A 24,715-nucleotide genomic window follows, 5' to 3' on the forward strand; every position below is an offset into this window, starting at 1 on the left:
AGGCACAGTCTGTAGCACAGTGTAATAATACTCAGGTATAGTCTGTAGCACAGTGTAATAATACTCAGGGACAGGCTGTAGCACAGTGTAATAATACTCAGGTATAGCCTGTAGCACAGTGTAATAATACTGAGGTACAGTCTGTACCACAGTGTAATAATACTCAGGTACAGTCTGTAGCACAGTGTAATAATACTCAGGCTCAGCCTGTAGCACAGTGTAATAATACTGAGGTACAGTCTGTACCACAGTGTAATAATACTCAGGTACAGTCTGTAGCACAGTATAATAATACTCAGGTACAGGCTGTGGCACAGTGTTAAAACATTCAGGCACAGCTTGTAGCACAGTGTAATAATACTGAGGTACAGTCTGTACCACAGTGTAATAATACTCAGGCACTCTCTGTAGCACACTGTAATAATACTCAGGCACAGCCTGTAGCACAGTGTAATAATACTGAGGTACAGTCTGTAGCACAGTGTAATAAAACTCAGGCAGTCTGTACCACAGTGTAATAATACTGAGGTACATTCTGGAGCACAGTGTAATAATACTCAGGTACACTCTGTACCACAGTATAATAATACTCAGGCACAGTCTGTAGCACAGTGTAATAATACTCAGGTACAGTCTGTAGAACAGTGTAATAATACTCAGGTACAGGCTGTAGCGTAGTGTAATAATACTCAGGCACAGTCTGTAGCACAGTGTAATAATATTCAGGTACACTCTGTACCCCAGTAATAATACTCAGGCACAGCCTGTATCTCAGTGTAATGATATTCAGGTACACTCTGTACCACAGTGTAATAATACTCAGGTACAGTCTGTAGCACAGTGTAATAATACTCAGGCACAGTCTGTAGCACAGTGTAATAATACTCAGGTACAGGCTGTAGCATAGTGTAATAATACTCAGGTACAATCTGTCGCACAGTGTAATAATACTCAGGTACAGTCTGTAGCACAGTGTAATAATACTCAGGTACAGTCTGTAGCACAGTATAATAATACTCAGGTACAGTCTGTCGCACTGTGTAATAATACTCAGGTACAGTCTGTAGCACAGTGTAATAATACTCAGGTACAGTCTGAACTTCAATGTAATAATACTCATGTACAGTCGGAACTACAGTGTAAAAAATACTCAGGGTCAATCTGTACCACAGTGTAATAAGACTCAGGTACAGTCTTAACTACAGTGTACTAATACTCAGGCACTGTCTGTAGCAAAGTGTAATAATACTCAGGCACAGTCTGTAGCACAGTGTAATAATACTCAGGCACAGTCTGTAGCACAGTATAATAATACTCAGGCACAGTCTGTAACACAGTGTAATAACAGTCAGGCACTGTCTGTAGCACAGTGTAATAATACTGAGGTACAGTCTGTAGCACAGTGTAATAAAACTCAGGCAGTCTGTACCACAGTGTAATAATACTGAGGTACAGTCTGGAGCACAGTGTAACAATACTCAGGTACACTCTGTACCACAGTATAATAATACTCAGGCACAGTCTGTAGCACAGTGTAATAATACTCAGGTACAGTCTGTAGAACAGTGTAATAATACTCAGGTACAGGCTGTAGCGTAGTGTAATAATACTCAGGCACAGTCTGTAGCACAGTGTAAAAATATTCAGGTACACTCTGTACCCCAGTAATAATACTCAGGCACAGCCTGTATCTCAGTGTAATGATATTCAGGTACACTCTGTACCACAGTGTAATAATACTCAGGTACAGTCTGTAGCACAGTGTAATAATACTCAGGCACAGTCTGTAGCACAGTGTAATAATACTCAGGTACAGGCTGTAGCATAGTGTAATAATACTCAGGTACAATCTGTCGCACAGTGTAATAATACTCAGGTACAGTCTGTAGCACAGTGTAATAATACTCAGGTACAGTCTGTAGCACAGTATAATAATACTCAGGTACAGTCTGTCGCACTGTGTAATAATACTCAGGTACAGTCTGTAGCACAGTGTAATAATACTCAGGTACAGTCTGAACTTCAATGTAATAATACTCAGGTACAGTCGGAACTACAGTGTAAAAAATACTCAGGGTCAATCTGTACCACAGTGTAATAAGACTCAGGTACAGTCTGAACTACAGTGTACTAATACTCAGGCACTGTCTGTAGCAAAGTGTAATCATACTCAGGCACAGTCTGTAGCACAGTGTAATAATACTCAGGCACAGGCTGTAGCACAGTATAATAATACTCAGGCACAGTCCGTAACACAGTGTAATAATAGTCAGGCACTGTCTGTAGCACAGTGTAATAATACTGAGGTACAGTCTATAGCACAGTGTAATAATACTCAGGGACAGTATGTAGCACAGTATAATAATACTCAGGTACACTCTGTAGCACAGTGTAATAATACTCAGGCACAGTCTGTAGCACAGTGTAATAATACTGAGGTACAGTCTGTAGCACAGTGTAATAATACTCAGGCACAGACTGTAGCACAGTGTAATAATACTCAGGCACAGTCTGTAGCACAGTGTAATAATACTCAGGCACAGTCTGTAGCACAGTGTAATAATACTGAGGTACAGTCTGTAGCACAGTGTAATAATACTCAGGCAGTCTGTAGCACAGTGTAATAATACTGAGGTACAGTCTGTAGCACAGTGTAATAATACTCAGGCACAGTCTGTAGCACAGTGTAATAATACTCAGGTACAGTCTGTAGCACAGTGTAATAATACTCAGGTACAGGCTGTAGCATAGTGTAATAATACTCAGGCACAGTCGGTAGCACAGTGTAATAATATTCAGGTACACTCTGTACCACAGTAATAATACTCAGGCACAGTCTGTAGCACAGTGTAATATTATTCAGGTACACTCTGTACCACAGTGTAATAATACTCAGGTACAGTCTGTAGCATAGTGTAATGATACTCAGGTACAGTCTGTAGCACAGTATAATAATACTGAGGTACAATCTGTCGCATAGTGTCATAATACTCAGGTACAGTCTGTAGCACAGTATAATAATACTCAGGCACAATCTGTCGCATGATGTAATAATACTCAGGTACAATCTGTCGCACAGTGTAATAATACTCAGGTACAGTCTGTAGCACAGTGTAATAATACTCAGGCACAGGCTGTAGCATAGTGTAATGATACTCAGGTACAGTCTGTAGCACAGTATAATAATACTGAGGTACAATCTGTCGCATAGTGTAATAATACTCAGGTACAGTCTGTCGCACAGTGTAATAATACTCAGGTACAGTCTGTAGCACAGTGTAATAATACTCAGGCACAGCCTGTAGCACAGTGTAATAATACTGAGGTACAGTCTGTACAACAGTGTAATAATACTCAGGTACAGTCTGTAGCACAGTGTAATAATACTCAGGCACAGCCTGTAGCACAGTGTAATAATACTGAGGTACAGTCTGTACCACAGTGTAATAATACTCAGGTACAGTCTGTAGCACAGTATAATCATACTCAGGTACAGGCTGTGACACAGTGTAATAACATTCAGGCACAGCTTGTAGCACAGTGTAATAATACTGAGGTACAGTCTGTACCACAGTGTAATAATACTGAGGCGCTCTCTGTAGCACAGTTTAATAATACTCAGGCACAGTCTGTAGCACAGTGTAATAATACTGAGGTACAGTCTGTAGCACAGTGTAATAAAATTCAGGCAGTCTGTACCACAGTGTAATAATACTGAGGTACAGTCTGTAGCACAGTGTAATAATACTGAGGTACAGTCTGGAGCACAGTGTAATAATACTCAGGTACACTCTGTACCACAGTATAATAATACTCAGGCACAGTCTGTAGCACAGTGTAATAATACTCAGGTACAGTCTGTAGAACAGTGTAATAATACTCAGGTACAGGCTGTAGCGTAGTGTAATAATACTCAGGCACAGTCTGTAGCACAGTGTAAAAATATTCAGGTACACTCTGTACCCCAGTAATAATACTCAGGCACAGCCTGTATCTCAGTGTAATGATATTCAGGTACACTCTGTACCACAGTGTAATAATACTCAGATACAGTCTGTAGCACAGTGTAATAATACTCAGGCACAGTCTGTAGCACAGTGTAATAATACTCAGGTACAGGCTGTAGCATAGTGTAATAATACTCAGGCACAGTCTGTAGCACAGTGTAATAATACTCAGGTACAGTCTGTAGCACAGTGTAATAATACTCAGGTACAGGCTGTAGCATAGTGTAATAATACTCAGGCACAGTCGGTAGCACAGTGTAATAATATTCAGGTACACTCTGTACCACAGTAATAATACTCAGGCACAGTCTGTAGCACAGTGTAATATTATTCAGGTACACTCTGTACCACAGTGTAATAATACTCAGGTACAGTCTGTAGCATAGTGTAATGATACTCAGGTACAGTCTGTAGCACAGTATAATAATACTGAGGTACAATCTGTCGCATAGTGTCATAATACTCAGGTACAGTCTGTAGCACAGTATAATAATACTCAGGCACAATCTGTCGCATGATGTAATAATACTCAGGTACAATCTGTCGCACAGTGTAATAATACTCAGGTACAGTCTGTAGCACAGTGTAATAATACTCAGGCACAGGCTGTAGCATAGTGTAATGATACTCAGGTACAGTCTGTAGCACAGTATAATAATACTGAGGTACAATCTGTCGCATAGTGTAATAATACTCAGGTACAGTCTGTCGCACAGTGTAATAATACTCAGGTACAGTCTGTAGCACAGTGTAATAATACTCAGGCACAGCCTGTAGCACAGTGTAATAATACTGAGGTACAGTCTGTACAACAGTGTAATAAAACTCAGGTACAGTCTGTAGCACAGTGTAATAATACTCAGGCACAGCCTGTAGCACAGTGTAATAATACTGAGGTACAGTCTGTACCACAGTGTAATAATACTCAGGTACAGTCTGTAGCACAGTATAATAATACTCAGGTACAGGCTGTGGCACAGTGTAATAACATTCAGGCACAGCTTGTAGCACAGTGTAATAATACTGAGGTACAGTCTGTACCACAGTGTAATAATACTGAGGCGCTCTCTGTAGCACAGTTTAATAATACTCAGGCACAGTCTGTAGCACAGTGTAATAATACTGAGGTACAGTCTGTAGCACAGTGTAATAAAACTCAGGCAGTCTGTACCACAGTGTAATAATACTGAGGTACAGTCTGTAGCACAGTGTAATAATACTGAGGTACAGTCTGGAGCACAGTGTAATAATACTCAGGTACACTCTGTACCACAGTATAATAATACTCAGGCACAGTCTGTAGCACAGTGTAATAATACTCAGGTACAGTCTGTAGAACAGTGTAATAATACTCAGGTACAGGCTGTAGCGTAGTGTAATAATACTACGCTGTAGTATTATGTGTAAAAATATTCAGGCTGTGTAAAAATATTCAGGTACACTCTGTACCCCAGTAATAATACTCAGGCACAGCCTGTATCTCAGTGTAATGATATTCAGGTACACTCTGTACCACAGTGTAATAATACTCAGGTACAGTCTGTAGCACAGTGTAATAATACTCAGGCACAGTCTGTAGCACAGTGTAATAATACTCAGGTACAGGCTGTAGCATAGTGTAATAATACTCAGGTACAATCTGTCGCACAGTGTAATAATACTCAGGTACAGTCTGTAGCACAGTGTAATAATACTCAGGTACAGTCTGTAGCACAGTATAATAATACTCAGGTACAGTCTGTCGCACTGTGTAATAATACTCAGGTACAGTCTGTAGCACAGTGTAATAATACTCAGGTACAGTCTGAACTTCAATGTAATAATACTCAGGTACAGTCGGAACTACAGTGTAAAAAATACTCAGGGTCAATCTGTACCACAGTGTAATAAGACTCAGGTACAGTCTGAACTACAGTGTACTAATACTCAGGCACTGTCTGTAGCAAAGTGTAATCATACTCAGGCACAGTCTGTAGCACAGTGTAATAATACTCAGGCACAGTCTGTAGCACAGTATAATAATACTCAGGCACAGTCCGTAACACAGTGTAATAATAGTCAGGCACTGTCTGTAGCACAGTGTAATAATACTGAGGTACAGTCTATAGCACAGTGTAATAATACTCAGGGACAGTATGTAGCACAGTATAATAATACTCAGGTACACTCTGTAGCACAGTGTAATAATACTCAGGCACAGTCTGTAGCACAGTGTAATAATACTGAGGTACAGTCTGCAGCACAGTGTAATAATACTCAGGCACAGACTGTAGCACAGTGTAATAATACTCAGGCACAGTCTGTAGCACAGTGTAATAATACTCAGGCACAGTCTGTAGCACAGTGTAATAATACTGAGGTACAGTCTGTAGCACAGTGTAATAATACTCAGGCAGTCTGTAGCACAGTGTAATAATACTGAGGTACAGTCTGTAGCACAGTGTAATAATACTCAGGCACAGTCTGTAGCACAGTGTAATAATACTCAGGTACAGTCTGTAGCACAGTGTAATAATACTCACGTACAGGCTGTAGCATAGTGTAATAATACTCAGGCACAGTCGGTAGCACAGTGTAATAATATTCAGGTACACTCTGTACCACAGTAATAATACTCAGGCACAGTCTGTAGCACAGTGTAATATTATTCAGGTACACTCTGTACCACAGTGTAATAATACTCAGGTACAGTCTGTAGCATAGTGTAATGATACTCAGGTACAGTCTGTAGCACAGTATAATAATACTGAGATACAATCTGTCGCATAGTGTCATAATACTCAGGTACAGTCTGTAGCACAGTATAATAATACTCAGGCACAATCTGTCGCATGATGTAATAATACTCAGGTACAATCTGTCGCACAGTGTAATAATACTCAGGTACAGTCTGTAGCACAGTGTAATAATACTCAGGCACAGGCTGTAGCATAGTGTAATGATACTCAGGTACAGTCTGTAGCACAGTATAATAATACTGAGGTACAATCTGTCGCATAGTGTAATAATACTCAGGTACAGTCTGTCGCACAGTGTAATAATACTCAGGTACAGTCTGTAGCACAGTGTAATAATACTCAGGCACAGCCTGTAGCACAGTGTAATAATACTGAGGTACAGTCTGTACAACAGTGTAATAATACTCAGGTACAGTCTGTAGCACAGTGTAATAATACTCAGGCACAGCCTGTAGCACAGTGTAAAAATACTGAGGTACAGTCTGTACCACAGTGTAATAATACTCAGGTACAGTCTGTAGCACAGTATAATAATACTCAGGTACAGGCTGTGGCACAGTGTAATAACATTCAGGCACAGCTTGTAGCACAGTGTAATAATACTGAGGTACAGTCTGTAGCACAGTGTAATAAAACTCAGGCAGTCTGTACCACAGTGTAATAATACTGAGGTACAGTCTGTAGCACAGTGTAATAATACTCAGGCACAGTCTGTAGCACAGTGTAATAATACTCAGGTCCAGTCTGTAGCACAGTGTAATAATACTCAGGTACAGGCTGTAGCATAGTGTAATAATACTCAGGCACAGTCGGTAGCACAGTGTAATAATATTCAGGTACACTCTGTACCACAGTATAATAATACTCAGGCACAGTCTGTAGCACAGTGTAATAATACTCAGGTACAGTCTGTAGAACAGTGTAATAATACTCAGGTACAGGCTGTAGCATAGTGTAATAATACTCAGGCACAGTCTGTAGCACAGTGTAATAATATTCAGGTACAACTCTGTACCCCAGTAATAATACTCAGGCACAGCCTGTATCTCAGTTTAATGATATTCAGGTACACTCTGTACCACAGTGTAATAATACTCAGGCAGTCTGTAGCACCGTGTAATAATACTCAGGTACAGGCTGTAGCATAGTGTAATAATACTCAGGTACAATCTGTCGCACAGTGTAATAATACTCAGGTACAGTCTGTAGCACAGTGTAATAATACTCAGGCACAGGCTGTAGCATAGTGTAATGATAATCAGGTACAGTCTGTAGCACAGTAGAATAATACTCAGGTACAATCTGTCGCATAGTGTAGGTTAGATGGCTTTTATTTCGGTGCAACATCGTGGGCCGAAGGGCCTGTACTGCGCTGATTTGTTCTATGTTCTATGTTCTATAGTGTAATAATACTCAGGTACAGTCTGTAGCACAGTATAATAACACTGAGGTACAATCTGTTGCATAGTGTAATAATACTCTTGTACAATCTGTCGTACAGTGTAATAATACTCAGGTACAGTCTGTAGCACAGTGTAATAATACTCAGGCACAGTCTGTAGCACAGTGCAATAATACTCAGGTACAGTCTGTAGCACAGTGTAATAATACTCAGGTACAGTCTGTAGCACAGTGTAATAATACTGAGGTACAGTCTGGAGCACAGTGTAATAATACTCAGGTACACTCTGTATCACAGTGTAATAATACTCAGGCACAGTCTGTAGCACAGTGTAATAATACTCATGTACAGTCTGTAGCACAGCGTAATAATGCTCAGGTACAGTCTGTAGCACAGCGTAATAATACTGAGGTACAGTCTTTAGCACAGTGTAATAATACCCAGGCACGGTCTGTAGCACAGTGTAATAATACTCATGCACAGGCTGTAGCATAGTGTAATGATACTCAGGTACAGTCTGTAGCACAGTATAATAATACTGAGGTACAATCTGTCGCATAGTGTAATAATACTCAGGTACAATCTGTAGCACAGTATAATAATACTCAGGCACAATCTGTCGCATGATGTAATAATACTCAGGTACAATCTGTCGCACAGTGTAATAATACTCAGGTACAGTCTGTAGCACAGTGTAATAATACTCAGGCACAGCCTGTAGCACAGTGTAATAAAACTGAGGTACAGTCTGTACAACAGTGTAATAATACTCAGGTACAGTCTGTAGCACAGTATAATAATACTCAGGTACAGGCTGTGGCACAGTGTAATAATATTCAGGTACACTCTGTACCACAGTGTAATAATACTCAGGTACAGTCTGTAGCACAGTGTAATAATACTCAGGCACAGGCTGTAGCATAGTGTAATGATACTCAGGTACAGTCTGTAGCACAGTATAATAATACTGAGGTACAATCTGTCGCATAGTGTAATAATACTCAGGCACAGTCTGTAGCACAGTGTAATAATACTCAGGCACAGCCTGTAGCACAGTGTAATAATACTGAGGTACAGTCTGTACAACAGTGTAATAATACTCAGGTACAGTCTGTAGCACAGTATAATAATACTCAGGTACAGGCTGTGGCACAGTGTAATAATATTCAGGCACAGCCTGTAGCACAGTGTAATAATACTGAGGTACAGTCTGTACCACGGTGTAATAATACTCAGGTACAGTCTGTAGCACAGTGTAATAATACTCAGGCACAGCCTGTAGCACAGTGTAATAATACTGAGGTACAGTCTGTACCACAGTGTAATAATACTCAGGTACAGTCTGTAGCACAGTATAATAATACTCAGGTACAGGCTGTGGCACAGTGTAATAATATTCAGGCACAGCTTGTAGCACAGTGTAATAATACTGAGGTACAGTCTGTACCACAGTGTAATAATACTCAGGCACTTTCTGTAGCACAGTGTAATAATACTCAGGCACAGTCTGTAGCACAGTGTAATGGTATTCAGGGACACTCTGTACGACAGTGTAATGATACTCAGGTACAGTCTGTAGCACAGTGTAATAATACTCAGGTACAGGCTGTAGCATAGTGTAATAATACCCAGGCACAGTCTGTAGCACAGTGTAATAATATTCAGGTACACTCTGTACCCCAGTAATAATACTCAGGCACAGCCTGTATCTCAGTGTAATGGTATTCAGGGACACTCTGTACCACAGTGTAATAATACTCAGGTACAGTCTGTAGCACAGTGTAATAATACTCAGGTACAGGCTGTAGCATAGTGTAATAATACTCAGGCACAGTCTGTAGCACTGTGTAATAATACTCAGGTACAGGCTGTAGCATAGTGTAATAATACTCAGGTACAATCTGTCGCACAGTGTAATAATACTCAGGTACAGTCTGTAGCACAGTGTAATAATACTCAGGTACAGCCTGTAGCACAGTATAATAATACTCAGGTACAGTCTGTCGCACTGTGTAATAATACTCAGGTACAGTCTGTAGCACAGTGTAATGATACTCAGGTACAGTCTGTAGCACAGTAGAATAATACTCAGGTACAATCTGTCGCATAGTGTAGGTTAGATGGCTTTTGTTTCGGTGCAACATCGTGGGCCGAAGGGCCTGTACGGCCCTGATTTGTTCTATGTTCTATGTTCTATAGTGTAATAATACTCAGGTACAGTCTGTAGCACAGTATAATAATACTGAGGTACAATCTGTCGCATAGTGTAATAATACTCAGGTACAGTCTGTAGCACAGTGTAATAATACTCAGGCACAGTCTGTAGCACAGTGCAATAATACTCAGGTACAGTCTGTAGCACAGTGTAATAATACTCAGGTACAGTCTGTAGCACAGTGTAATAATACTGAGGTACAGTCTGGAGCACAGTGTAATAATACTCAGGTACACTCTGTATCACAGTGTAATAATACTCAGGCACAGTCTGTAGCACAGTGTAATAATACTCAGGCACAGCTTGTAGCACAGTGTAATAATACTGAGGTACAGTCTGGAGCACAGTGTAATAATACTCAGGTACACTCTGTATCACAGTGTAATAATACTCAGGCACAGTCTGTAGCACAGTGTAATAATACTCAGGTACAGTCTGTAGCACAGCGTAATAATGCTCAGGTACAGTCTGTAGCACAGTGTAATAATACTGAGGTACAGTCTGTAGCACAGTGTAATAATACCCAGGCACGGTCTGTAGTAAAGTGTAATAATACTCAGGTACAGTCTGTAGCACAGTGTAATAATACTCAGGTACAGTCTGAACTTCAATGTAATAATACTCAGGGACAATCTGTGCCACAGTGTAACAATACTCAGGTACAGTCTGAACTACAGTGTAATAATACTCAGGTACAGTCTGTAGCACAGTATAATAATACTCAGGTACAGTCTGTCGCACTGTGTAATAATACTCAGGTACAGTCTGTAGCACAGTGTAATGATACTCAGGTACAGTCTCTAGCACAGTATAATATTACTCAGGTACAATCTGTCGCATAGTGTAATAATAGTCAGGTACAGTCTGTAGCACAGTATAATAATACTCAGGTACAATCTGTCGCATAGTGTAATAATACTCAGGTACAGTCTGAACTACAGTGTAATAATACTCAGGTACAGTCTGTAGCACAGTATAATAATACTCAGGTACAGTCTGTCGCACTGTGTAATAATACTCAGGTACAGTCTGTACCACAGTTTAATAATACTCAGGCACAGTCTGCAGCACAGTGTAATAATACTCAGGCACAGTCTGTAGCACAGTGTAATAATACTCAGGCACAATCTGTAGCACAGTGTAATAATTCTCAGGCACAGTCTGGAGCACAGTGTAATAATACTCAGGCACAGTCTGTAGCACAGTGCAATAATTCAGAGGTACAGTCTGTAGCACAGTGTAATAATACTCAGGCACAGTCTGTAGCACAGTAAAATAATACTCAGGTACAGTCTGTAGCACAGTGTAATAATACTCAGGCACAGTCTGTAGCACAGTGCAATAATACTCAGGTACAGTCTGTAGCACAGTGTAATAATACTCAGGTACAGTTTGTAGCACAGTGTAATAATACTGAGATACAGTCTGTAGCACAGTGTAATAATACTCAGTCACAGTCTGTAGCACAGTGTAATAATACTCAGGCACAGTCTGTAGCACAGTGTAATAATACTCAGGTACAGTTTGTAGCACAGTGTAATAATACTGAGATACAGTCTGTAGCACAGTGTAATAATACTCAGGTACACTCTGTATCACAGTTTAATAATACTCAGGCACAGTCTGTAGCACAGTGTAATAATACTCAGGTACAGTCTGTAGCACAGTGTAATAATTCTCAGGTACCGTCTGTAGCACAGTGTAATAACACTGAGGTACAGTCTGTAGCACAGTGTAATAATACTCAGTCACAGTCTGTAGCACAGTGTAATAATACTCAGGCACAGTCTGTAGCACAGTGTAATAATACTCAGGCACAATCTGTAGCACAGTATAATAATACTCAGGCACAGTCTGTAACACAGTGTAATAATACTCAGGCACAGTCTGTAGCACAGTATAATAATACTCAGGTACACTCTGTAGCACAGTGTAATAATACTCAGGTACAATCTGTCGCACAGTGTAATAATACTCAGGTACAGTCTGTAGCACAGTGTGATAAAACTCAGGCACAGCCTGTAGCACAGTGCAATAATACTGAGGTACAGTCTGTACCACAGTGTAATAATACTCAGGCACAGTCTGTAGCACAGTATAATAATACTCAGGTACCGGCTGCAGCACAGTGTAATAGTACTCAGGTACAGTCTGTACCACAGTGTAATAATACTCAGGTACACTCTGTATCACAGTGTAACAATACTCAGGCACAGTCTGTAGCACAGTGTAATAATACTCAGGTACAGTCTGTAGCACAGTGTAATAATGCTCAGGTACAGTCTGTAGCACAGTGTAATAATACTGAGGTACAGTCTGTAGCACAGTATAATAACACTCAGGTACAGTCTGTAGCACAGTGTAATAATACTGAGGTACAGTCTGTTGCACAGTATAATAATACTCAGGTACAATCTGTAGCACAGTGTAATAATACTAAGGTACAGTCTGTAGCACAGTATAATAACACTCAGGTACAGTCTGTAGCACAGTGTAATAATACTCAGGTACATTCTGTAGCACAGTGTAATAATACTCAGGTACAGTCTGTAGCACAGTGTAATAATACTGAGATACAGTCTGTAGCACAGTATAATAATACTCAGGTACAATCTGTAGCACAGTGTAATAACACTCAGGTACAGTCTGTAGCACAGTGTAATAATACTGAGGTACCGTCTGTAGCACAGTATAATAACACTCAGGTACAGTCTGTAGCACAGTGTAATAATACTGAGGTACAGTCTGTAGCACAGTGTAATAATACTCAGGTACGGTCTGTAGCACAGTGTAATCATACTGAGGTACAGTCTGTAGCACAGTATACTAATACTCAGGTACAGTCTGTAGCACAGTGTAATAATACTAAGGCACAGCCTGTAGCACTGTGTAATAATACTCTGGTACTGTCTGTAGCACAGTGTAATAGTACTCAGGTACAGTCTGTAGCACAATGTAATAATACTCAGGCACAGCCTGTAGCACAGTGTAATAATACTCAGGCACAGTCTGTAGCACAGTGTAATTAAACTCAGGCACAGCCTGTAGCACAGTGTAATAATACTCAGGTACACTCTGTACCACAGGGTAATAATACTCAAGGGTGGACCTTGAGGGTATGGGAGAGAGTGGAAGGTCACGGCATCTGGAGATATGCTGCTCTCTCTGTTCCTTGTTTCCCCACATGTTTCTTAGTTTCACCAATTCAATACCCCACTCTCTCTGTGGACCTGCCCAGTATCTGCCTCTACTCCACATTCTTTCGCCCACCCACATTCCTTTCCTCACTCTCCTCCCACTCTGCTTCTCCCCCCCCCCCCCACCCTCTCTCTGCCTGTCTGCGAGCCTCTCTCTCTCTGTGCCTGTTATGTTTCTGCCCTCTGTTTATTTGCCATTATCATTGTGTGTTGTGTCTCCCCAGCTCCTCTCTGCCAGTTTGTGGGATGAATATTAAGTCCCGTCAAACTATTCTGCTGACTTTGTGCAAACTCTTGGCTATGGAATGTCTGGGTCGACGCTTTGAAATAATCACAGAGAGCGACTGTCAGCCCTCAGTTCCTTCAGCAGCAAAGTGCGGCTCCTGCGCACCCTGGGAGAAATGTAATGGTAGGAGCATCATCCTTTTTTATTGAAATCTTCGCTTGAACTCTTCCTGCAGAGCTGCACTGTTCCAGACCATGCCAAACTGTTCCAGTTGTGCCAGACTGCTTCAGACTGTTCCAGACTGTTCCAGACCATGCCAAACTGTTCCAGACTGTGCCAGACTGTTCCAGACTGTGCCAAACTGTTCCAGACCATGCCAAACTGTTCCAGTTGTGCCAGGCTGCTTCAGACTGTTCCAGACTGTTCCAGACCATGCCAAACTGTTCCAGACTGTGCCAGACTGTTCCAGACTGTGCCAGACTGTTCCAGACTGTTCCAGACTGTGCCAAACTGTTCCAGACTGTTCCAGACTGTGCCAAACTGTTCCAGTTGTGCCAGACTGCTTCAGACTGTCCCAGACTGTTCCAGTTGTGCCAGACTGTTCCAGACTGTCCCAGACTGTTCCAGTTGTGCCAGACTGTTCCAAACTGTGCCAGACTGTTTCAGATCCAGCCAGACTGTCCCAGACACCGCCAGACTTTAGTGGACTGTGCCGGACTATTCCAAACTGCACCAGACTGTTCCAGAACCATTCTTTATCTGGAAGCATATGCTGAATATTGTCAACCATGGGAGATGGGTTTGTTTCAAATCAGGAAGCGATTCCCAATCCTTCGCCATGCAAATGTATGCATGGTGAGGATTGCGAGGGATTCCAGAGGGACCCCTGTTATCGGGTCACCATCGTGAGTGGGCCAAACAGCCCCCCCACCACAAATCAGCCCCCCCCCCCCCCCACTACCCCCAGCATCGCAAATCAGCCCACACCACCGCCCCACCGCATATCACGCCCCCACTCACCCCCATCACAAATCAGCCCCCACTCACCCCATCACAAACCAGCCCCCACCACACCCCACATCACAAATCAGCCCCCACCACACACACCCCCATCAAAAATCAGCCCCCACCACCCCCCATCACAAATCAACCCCCACCACCCCCCCCATCACAAATCAGCCCCCACCACCCCCCCCCATCACAAATCAGCCCCCCCACACACACCCCAATCACAAATCAGCCCCCACCACCCCCCCATCACAAATCAGCCCCCACCACCCCCCCATCACAAATCAGCCCCCACCACCCCCCACATCACAAATCAGCCCCCACCACCCCCCATCACAAATCAGCCCCCACCACCCCCCACATCACAAATCAGCTCCCACCACCCCCCACATCACAAACCAGCCCCCACCACACCCCATCACAAATCAGCCCCCACCACCCCCCACATCACAAATCAGCCCCCACCACCCCCCCCATCACAAATCAGCCCCCACCACCCCCCATCACAAATCAGCCCCCACCACCCCCCCATCACAAATCAGCCCCCACCACCCCCATCACAAATCAGCCCCCACCACCCCCCCATCACAAATCAGCCCCCCCCCCACAGCCTGCCATCACAAATCAGCCCCCATCACAAATCAGCCCCCCCCCACAGCCTGCCATCACAAATCAGCCCCCCACACACCTCCATCACAAATCAGCCCCCACCACCCCCCCATCACAAATCAGCCCCCCCCCCCACAGCCTGCCATCACAAATCAGCCCCCCACACACCTCCATCACAAATCAGCCCCCACCACACACATACCCATCACAAATCAGCCCCCACCACCCCCCATCACAAATCAGCCCCCACCACACACACACCCATCACAAATCAGCCCCCCCACAGCCCGCCATCACAAATCAGCCACCCCCACACACACCCCCATCACAAATCAGCCACCCCCACACACACACCCATCACAAATCAGCCCCCCCGCACACATCCCATCACAAATCAGCCCCCCCCACACACCCCCATCTCAAATCAGCCCCCCCCGCACACACCCCCATCACAAATCAGCCCCCCCAACCCCCATCACAAATCAGCCCCCCCACACACACCCCATCACAAATCAGCCCCCCCCCACACCCCCACCCCCATCACAAATCAGCCTCCCCCACACCCCCATCACAAATCAGCCCCCCCCCCCACACACACACCCCCTTCACAAATCAGCCCCCCCCCCCGCACACACCCCATCACAAATCAGGCCCCCCCACACCCCATCACAAATCAGCCCCCACCACACACACACCCCCATCACAAATCAGCCCCCCCCACACACACACCATCACAAATCAGCCCCCCCCACACACCCCCATTTCAAATCAGCCCCCCCCCGCACACACCCCCATCACAAATCAGTCCCCCCAACCCCCATCACAAATCAGCCCCCCCCGCACACACCCTTTCACAAATCAGCCCCCCCACACCCCCATCACAAATCAGCCCCCCCCACACCCCCATCACAAATCAGCCCACCCCCACACCCCCATCACAAACCAGCCCCCCCCCACACACCCCCATCTCAAATCAGCCCCCCCCGCACACACCCCCATCACAAATCAGCCCCCTCCACCCCCATCACAAATCAGCCCCCCCCGCACACACCCCATCACAAATCAGCCCCCCCACACCCCCACCCCCCATCACAAATCAGCCCCCCCCCACACCCCCTTCACAAATCAGCCCCCCCCCGCACACACCCCATCACAAATCAGCCCCCCCACACACACACTCCCATCACAAATCAGCCCCCCCCACACACCCCATCACAAATCAGCCCCCCCCCGCAACCCCCATCACAAATCAACCCCCCCCACACACACACTCCCATCACAAATCAGCCCCCCCACACACACACACCCCATCACAAATCAGCCCCCACCACCCCCCATCAAAAATCAGCCCCCCCCACACACCCCCATCACAAATCAGCCCCCACCACCCCATCACAAATCAGCCCCCACCATCCCCATCACAAATCATCCCCACCACCCCCCATCACAAATCAGCCCCCCCGCACACACCCCATCACAAATCAGCCCCCCCCCACAACCCCATCACAAATTAGCCCCCCCCCACACACACCCCCATCACAAATCGCCCCCCCTCACACACCCCCATCACAAATCAGCCCCCTCCACCCCCCATCACAAATCAGCCCCCACCACCCCCCATCACAAATCAGCCCCCCCCACATACACCCATCACAAATCAGCCCCCCCCAAACACACCCCCATAACAAATCAGCCCCCCCCCACACCCCCCCCATCACAAATCAGCCCCCCCCACACACGCCCATCACAAATCAGCCCCCCCCACACACACCCCATCACAAATCAGCCCCCCCCACACACCCCCATCACAAATCAGCCCCCCCCACACACCCCATCACAAATCAGCCCCCCCCACACACACCCCATCACAAATCAGCCCCCCCACACTCCCCATCACAAATCAGCCCCCCCCCCACACCCCCCATACAAATCAACCCCCCCCCACACACACACCCATCACAAATCAGCCCCCCACACCTCCCATCACAAATCAGCCCCCCCCCACACCCCCATCACAAATCAGCCCCCCCCACACACACCCCCATCACAAATCAGCCCCCACCACCCCCACATCACAAATCAGCCCCCCCACACCCACACACCCCATCACAAATCAGCTCCCCCCCACACCCTCATCACAAATCAGCCCCCCCCACACCCACACACCCCATCACAAATCAGCCCCCCCCCAAACACACCCCCATCACAAATCAGCCCCCCCCACACACCCCATCACGAATCAGCCCCCCCCACACACACCCCCATCACAAATCAGTCCCCCCCCACACCCCCATCACAAATCAGCCCCCCCCACACACACCCATCACAAATCCGCCCCCCCCCACACACCCATCACAAATCAGCCCCCCCCACACACCCCCATCACAAATCAGACCCCCCACACCCCCCATCACAAATCAGCCCCCCCACACACACACACCCCATCACAAATCAGCCCCCCCACAGCCCCATCACAAATCAGCCCCCCCCCACACACCCCCATCACAAATCAGCCCCCCCCACACCCCCCATCACAAATCAGCCCCCCCCACACACACACCCCCATCACAAATCAGCCCCCCCCCACACCCCCATCACAAATCAGCCCCCCCACACACACCCATCACAAATCAGCCCCCCCCCCCACACACCCATCACAAATCAGCCCCCCCCACACACCCCCATCACAAATCAGCCCCCCCCCACACCCCCCATCACAAATCAGCCCCCCCCACACACACACACCCATCACACATCAGCCCCCACCACCCCCACATCACAAATCAGCCCCCCCACAGCCCCATCACAAATCAGCCCCCACCACCCCAACATCACAAATCAGCCCCTCCCACACCCTCCCATAACAAATCAGCCCCCACCACACACACCCCCATCACAAATCAGCCCCCACCAGCCCCCCATCACAAATCAGCCCCCCCCCACACACCCCATCACAAATCAGCCCCCACCAGCCCCCCCCATCACAAATCAGCCCCCACCCACACACACCCCATCACAAATCAGCCCCCCACACCCCCCATCACAAATCAGCCACCCCACACACCCCCCACACCCCCCCCACACACACCCACATCACAAATCAGCCCCCCCACACACACCCCCGTCACAAATCAGCCCCCCCCACACACCCCCCACCCCCCCCACACACACCCATCACAAATCAGCCCCCCACACACACCCACATCACAAATCAGCCCCCCCACACACACCCCCATCACAAATCAGCCCCCACCACACACACCCCCATCACAAATCAGCCCCCCCACACCCATCATAAATCAGCCCCCCCCCACACCCCCATCACAAATCAGCCCCCCCCACCCCCATCACAAATCAGCCCCCCCCACCCCCACACCCCCATCACAAATCAGCCCCCCCCACACCCCCCCCATCACACATCAGCCCCCACCACCCCCACATCACAAATCAGCCCCCCCCACCACACACACACCCCCATCACAAATCGCCCCCCCCCGGCCCACCCGCATCACAAATTTGCCCCCACCTCACCTCCCACATCACAAATCATACCCAACCCCATGCTGTGTAATTCAGCCCCTCCCCCTGCCACAGCACCCCCCCTCCCCCCCCAGAAGACAGACCTCTGTATGGAAGCTAGAAAGCAGTCCAGACAGAGGCAGTGAAATAAATCACTGCTTTAACACTCACCTGGTCAATACACCTGCTGGCTCAGGCACAGGAAGCCGCACCTGTCAATTCCTAGAAAGAGAAACCAGTCAACTGGGTTTAACCCCCCTCAGATCTTTGAGCTACAAGCCATCCATTCATTTCTCTTTGATATTGATTTTACTTGGCTGTGATTGACAGCTCCCACACAACCCCAGCTGTCAGCATTGCTCCATTCTTCTCCCTTCATGGTTGAGAAGGTCTGAAGTGCTCTAACAGAAATTTTTGTAACATTAAGCTTTGACTAACAGCTCCTGGACCACTTCAAACAGGATTAAGTATTTTCCAATCACCTCTCTTCACATTTGAGTGATTTTGAAGTGGTCAGCTAGAAGCTGACTTAACTCTGTTACAGCACTCTCTGGACTCCGGACCAATATTTATCCCCAACCCATGTTTTAAAAAAATGTCAACTGCTCATTATCACATTTGTGGGAGCTTGTTGTCCACAAATGTGCTGCAATGTTTCCTGCATTACAACAGTGACTACACTTCATGAAAAATATAATTGGCTGTAAAGTGCTTTGAGATGTCCAGTGGAGGTGAAAGGAGTTATATAAAGGCTCCACACACTTTGCCGATGGTGCGGAGCAGATTCTGTCTGAGTCACAATATTCTCCATGCTCTCAGACAGGGCTCAGCTCTTCCAGTACAGGCCTGGAATGCAGCCTGGTCCTTTCCTGCCCCTCAGACATTTAATGTAGGCCCGGAATGCAGCCTGGCCCTTTCCTGCCCCTCAGACATTTAATACAGGCCCGGAATGCAGCCTGGTCCTTTCCTGCTTCGCAGACATTTAACACAGGCCCAGAATGCAGCCTGGTCCTTTCCTGCTTCGCAGACATTTAACACAGGCCCGGAATGCAGCCTGGTCCTTTCCTGCTTCTCAGACATTTAATACAGGCCCGGAATGCAGCCTGGTCCTTTCCTGCCCCTCAGACATTTAATACAGGCCTGGAATGCAGCCTGGTCCTTTCCTGCCCCTCAGGCTTTTTATACAGGCCCGGAATGCAGCCTGGTCCTTTCCTGCTTCTCAGACATTTAATACAGGCCCGGAGTGCAGCCTGGTCCTTTCCTGACCCTCAGACACTTAATACAGGCCTGGAATGCAGCCTGGTCCTTTCCTGACCCTCAGACATTTAATACAGGCCCGGAATGAAGCCTGGTCTTTTCCTGCTTCGCAGGTGGTGGGGCTCAGCTCTTTCAATGCAGGCCCAGAATGCAGCCTGGCCCTTTTCTCATTTGGAACCATTCTGATGATGTGTTCAGAGAGCCCGGGAGCGAGGACGATGCTCAGGCTGCCTCAATTGGAGATCAGAAGTGTTTGGTCAGCTAGGGTTCCCAGTCCTGATCACTCCCATTTCTGACGAGCCGGGTACAGAGAAACATCACAGTGCAGGAGTAGGCAAAGTGGAAGATAATTGGGCGGGAGGGGCCAAATGGGTAGAAGGAATGGTGGGAGAGGGAGAGCAGGTAGGAAGAGATAGGCGGTGATTGGGAGAGAGGGAGGGAACGATAGGGAGAGGAGGGTGTGTGCGGGAGAGCAGTAATGCAGGCTGGAGACAGAGTGTATAGGATGGTAAAGAGAGGGGATAGAGAATGTGTGAGCTGCAATGGGAAGGGAGAGCAAGAGCCAAGAAGGGAAAAACAGTTCAGACCAGTATTGTTACTGTCCCGTTTCTTTCCCTTGGGGGAGGGCGGGATAGAGAGAATTCAGGATAATTGGGGAGGGGATAGACTGGACAATTGGGCCAGAAATGATCGGTGTGGGGAATTGAAAGGGAATAAGGGGGAAATGAGGAAGGGACAGCGATGGGGTGGGACAGAGAGAGGGGAGGGAATGGGTGAGGTGGGGCAAACAACAAAGAAACGTACAGCACAGGAACAGGCCCTTCGGCCCTCCAAGCCCGTGCCGACCATGCTGCCCGACTAAACTACAATCTTCTACACTTCCGGGGTCCGTATCCCTCTATTCCCTTCCTATTCATGTATTTGTCAAGATGCCCCTTAAACATCACGATCGTCCCTGCTTCCACCACCTCCTCCGGTAGCGAGTTCCAGGCACCCACTACCCTCTGTGTAAAAAACTTGCCTCGTACATCTACTCTAAACCTTGCCCCTCGCACCTTAAACCTATGCCCCTAGTAATTGACCCCTCTACCCTGGGTAAAAGCCTCTGACTATCCACTCTGTCTATGCCCCTCATAATTTTGTAGACCTCTATCAGGTCGCCCCTCAACCTCCTTCGTTCAAGTGAGAACAAACCGAGTTTATTCAACCGCTCCTCATAGCTAATGCCCTCCAAACCAGGCAACATTCTGGTAAAGAGATCTAGGAGTACAGGTCCACAGATCACTGAAAGGGGCTACACAGGTGGAGAAGGTAGTCAAGAAGGCATACGGCATGCTTGCCTTCATTGGCCGGGGCATTGAGTATAAGAATTGGCAAGTCATGTTGCAGCTGTATAGAACCTTAGTTAGGCCACACTTGGAGTATAGTGTTCAATTCTGGTCGCCACACTACCAGAAGGATGTGGAGGCTTTAGAGAGGGTGCAGAAGAGATTTACCAGAATGTTGCCTGGTATGGAGGGCATAAGCTATGAGGAGCGATTGAATAAACTCGGTTTGTTCTCACTGGAACGAAGGAGGTTGAGGGGCGACCTGATAGAGGTATACAAAATTATGAGGGGCATAGACAGAGTGGATAGTCAGAGGCTTTTCCCCAGGGTAGAGGGGTCAATTACTAGGGGGCATAGGTTTAAGGTGAGAGGGGCAAAGTTTAGAGTAGATGTACGAGGCAAGTTTTTTACGCAGAGGGTAGTGGGTGCCTGGAACTCACTACCGGAGGAGGTAGTGGAGGCAGGGATGATAGGGACATTTAAGGGGCATCTTGACAAATACATGAATAGGATGGGAATAGAGGGATACGGACCCAGGAAGTGTAGAAGATTGTAGTTTAGTCGGGCAGTATGGTCGGCACGGGCTTGGAGGGCCGAAGGGCCTGTTCCTGTGCTGTACATTTCTTTGTTCTTTGTTTGTTCTTTGTAAATCTCTTCTGCACCCTCTCCAAAGCATTGGGGCTATTTAGCACAGGGCTAAATCGCTGGCTTTGAAAGCAGACCAAGGCAGGCCAGCAGCACGGTTCAATTCCAGTACCAGCCTCCCCGAACAGGTGCCGGAATGTGGCGACTAGGGGCTTTTCACATTAACTTCATTTGAAGCCTACTTGTGACAATAAGTGATTTTCATTTCATTTCACATCCTTCTGGCAGTGTGGTGACCAGAATTGAACACTATACTCCAAGTGTGGCCTAACTAAGGTTCTATACAGCTGCAACATGACTTGCCAATTCTTATACTCAATGCCCCGGCCAATGAAAGCAAGCATGCCGTATGCCTTCTTGACTACCTTCTCCACCTGTGTTGCCCCTTTCAATGACCTGTGGACCTGTACTCCTAGATCTCTCTGACTGTCAATACTCTTGAGGGTCCTACCATTCACTGTATATTCCCTACCTGTATTAGACCTTCCAAAATGCATTACCTCACATTTGTCCGGATTAAACTCCATCTGCCATCTCTCCGCCCAAGTCTCCAGACAATCTAAATCCTGCTGTATCCTCCGACAGTCCTCATCGCTATCCGCAATTCCACCAACCTTTGTGTCGTCTGCAAACTTACTAATCAGACCAGTTACATTTTCCTCCAAATCATTTATATATACTACAAACAGCAAAGGTCCCAGCACTGATCCCTGTGGAACACCACTGGTCACAGCCCTCCAATCAGAAAAGCAGACGAGGAGAAGGGGTGTTGGGAGCACGGTGTAGGCCACAGTTCCCTGAAGAGAGTTTGGGCTTCACAAAGAGGAACTCAGAAATGTTTGCACAATTACAGGTTTGATCTGCATTAAGCAGCAAGACCCGTTTGTGATGCTCGATCAATGACTCCCGAAGCGAGATTGTAGGACAATTGAAGGCTTTATTGAACTAGATGTTGCTGGGGAGACACAGACTCTTATACTCCGCCTTACTGGGCGGACCAGCAGGCAGGCCCCACCAATGATCTTCCAGTATCAGGTACCTCCAACCTAGGTACCATAATACCCCTAATACAGACTACCACAGTTTGTCAATAATTTCAGCCATCCACTTGTCTCTCTCCTGGGGTGTGACTCCAATGAATTGAAAACCCACTCCTTTTGAGATTTTACTCGAAGATCTGAGTGTTGGATGTGTTGGAAGAGAGTGAGATCCCCTGTTCTCCTGAACAATATTTATTATGCATTAAGTACGAATTGTCCCGATATTGTTATCTTGCTGTGTGTATACAGCTTTGTGCTGGGTAATGTGTAGCCTGTAAGGCAGCTGGGGAAGGTTCCGAGTTGCTGAGTGAAATGTTTCCTATTCTTCTGCAGCCCAGCAAGGCCGATGCGTGTGCAAGGCCGCTGAGGAGTGTATTCCATTCGATGGAGGGATTCGATTCTGTGCGCTGATGGAGGGGAGTGAGGTGGAGGAGACAGTGAGCGAGTGTCTTGCTGGAGTGTGGAGATGTCGGGGGAAAGCTTACAGGGTCATTACCAGCCATCCATGTTCTCACCAATCAGCAGTCACCTCAGTGGATGGTTAAAGTTCATTGGCATCTCACCGTTTCCTGGCTCCCCTCACCCATACCCCTCACTCACATCCCCCTTCACCCCCCCCCCCCCTACGCCACAGCCCTCCCAAACACTAATCCCATACAGCACATCCCTCCCCCCCCCACCACATCCTCAATGACTCTGCCCCTGTATGTCCCCCATCCCCACCTCTTTCCCACCAACACTCCTCCCTCCTAACATCAACACCCTGGTCCCACAAACGTACCCAGCCCCACGCGATGGCTTCCTCGCACTCTCGCACCTCTCCGCAGTAACAGTGCCAATGTTAGTCAGAACATATTGACTCCATCCTATAGACCTCAATAAACTTTCTACCACCTTGATGATGTCATCACATTCACTGACTCAATTTAATTGGATTTGGGATCAACATGGGCATGGCTACAGAGGGGGTGGGGCTACAGTGGGGGTGGGGGCTACAGTGGAGGTGGGGGTTACAGTGGGGGTGGTGTTACAGTGAGGATGGGGTTACAGTGGGTATGGGGGTTAAGGTGGGGATGGGGGTTAAGGTGAGGATGGGGGTTAAGGTGGGGGTGGGGCTACAGTGGGAATGGAGGTTAAGGTGGGGATGGGGGTTACAGTGAGGGTGGGTTACAGTGGGTGGGGTTAGAGTGGGGGTGGGGTTAGAGTGGGGGTGGGGTTAGAGTGGGGGTGGGGTTAGAGTGGGGGTGGGGTTAGAGTCGGGGTGGGGTTACAGTGGGGGTGGGGGTTACAGTGGGGGTGGGGGTTAGAGTGGGGGTGGGGTTACAGTGGGGGTGGGGTTACAGTGGGGGTGGGGGTTTCAGTGGGGGTGGGGTTACAGTGGGGGTGGGGTTACAGTGGGGGTGGGGTTGCAGTGGGGATGGGGTTACAGTGGGGGTGGGGGTTAGAGTGGGGGTGGGGTTACAGTGGGGGTGGGGTTACAGTGGGGGTGGGGGTTAGAGTGGGGGTGGGGTTAGAGTGGGGGTG

The 24,715-nt window shown here is 47.0% G+C and overlaps 1 protein-coding gene across 1 annotated transcript in view; it reads left to right on the forward strand.

The window, feature by feature from the left end:
* The window catches only part of LOC140429945 (complement component C7-like), a 57,646-nt gene extending 33,556 nt beyond the window's left edge, over window positions 1-24,090 (forward strand). The window contains exons 5-6 of the mRNA XM_072517535.1: window positions 13,784-13,968; window positions 23,525-24,090. Coding sequence (XP_072373636.1) covers window positions 13,784-13,968; window positions 23,525-23,736 — 397 coding nt within the window. The 3' untranslated portion in view covers window positions 23,737-24,090. The remainder of the gene's footprint in view (window positions 1-13,783; window positions 13,969-23,524) is intronic.
* The last annotated feature ends 625 nt before the right edge of the window (window positions 24,091-24,715 follow it).

This window comes from Scyliorhinus torazame, chromosome 9 (genome assembly GCF_047496885.1).
Source record: "Scyliorhinus torazame isolate Kashiwa2021f chromosome 9, sScyTor2.1, whole genome shotgun sequence".
Lineage (NCBI taxonomy): Eukaryota > Metazoa > Chordata > Chondrichthyes > Carcharhiniformes > Scyliorhinidae > Scyliorhinus > Scyliorhinus torazame.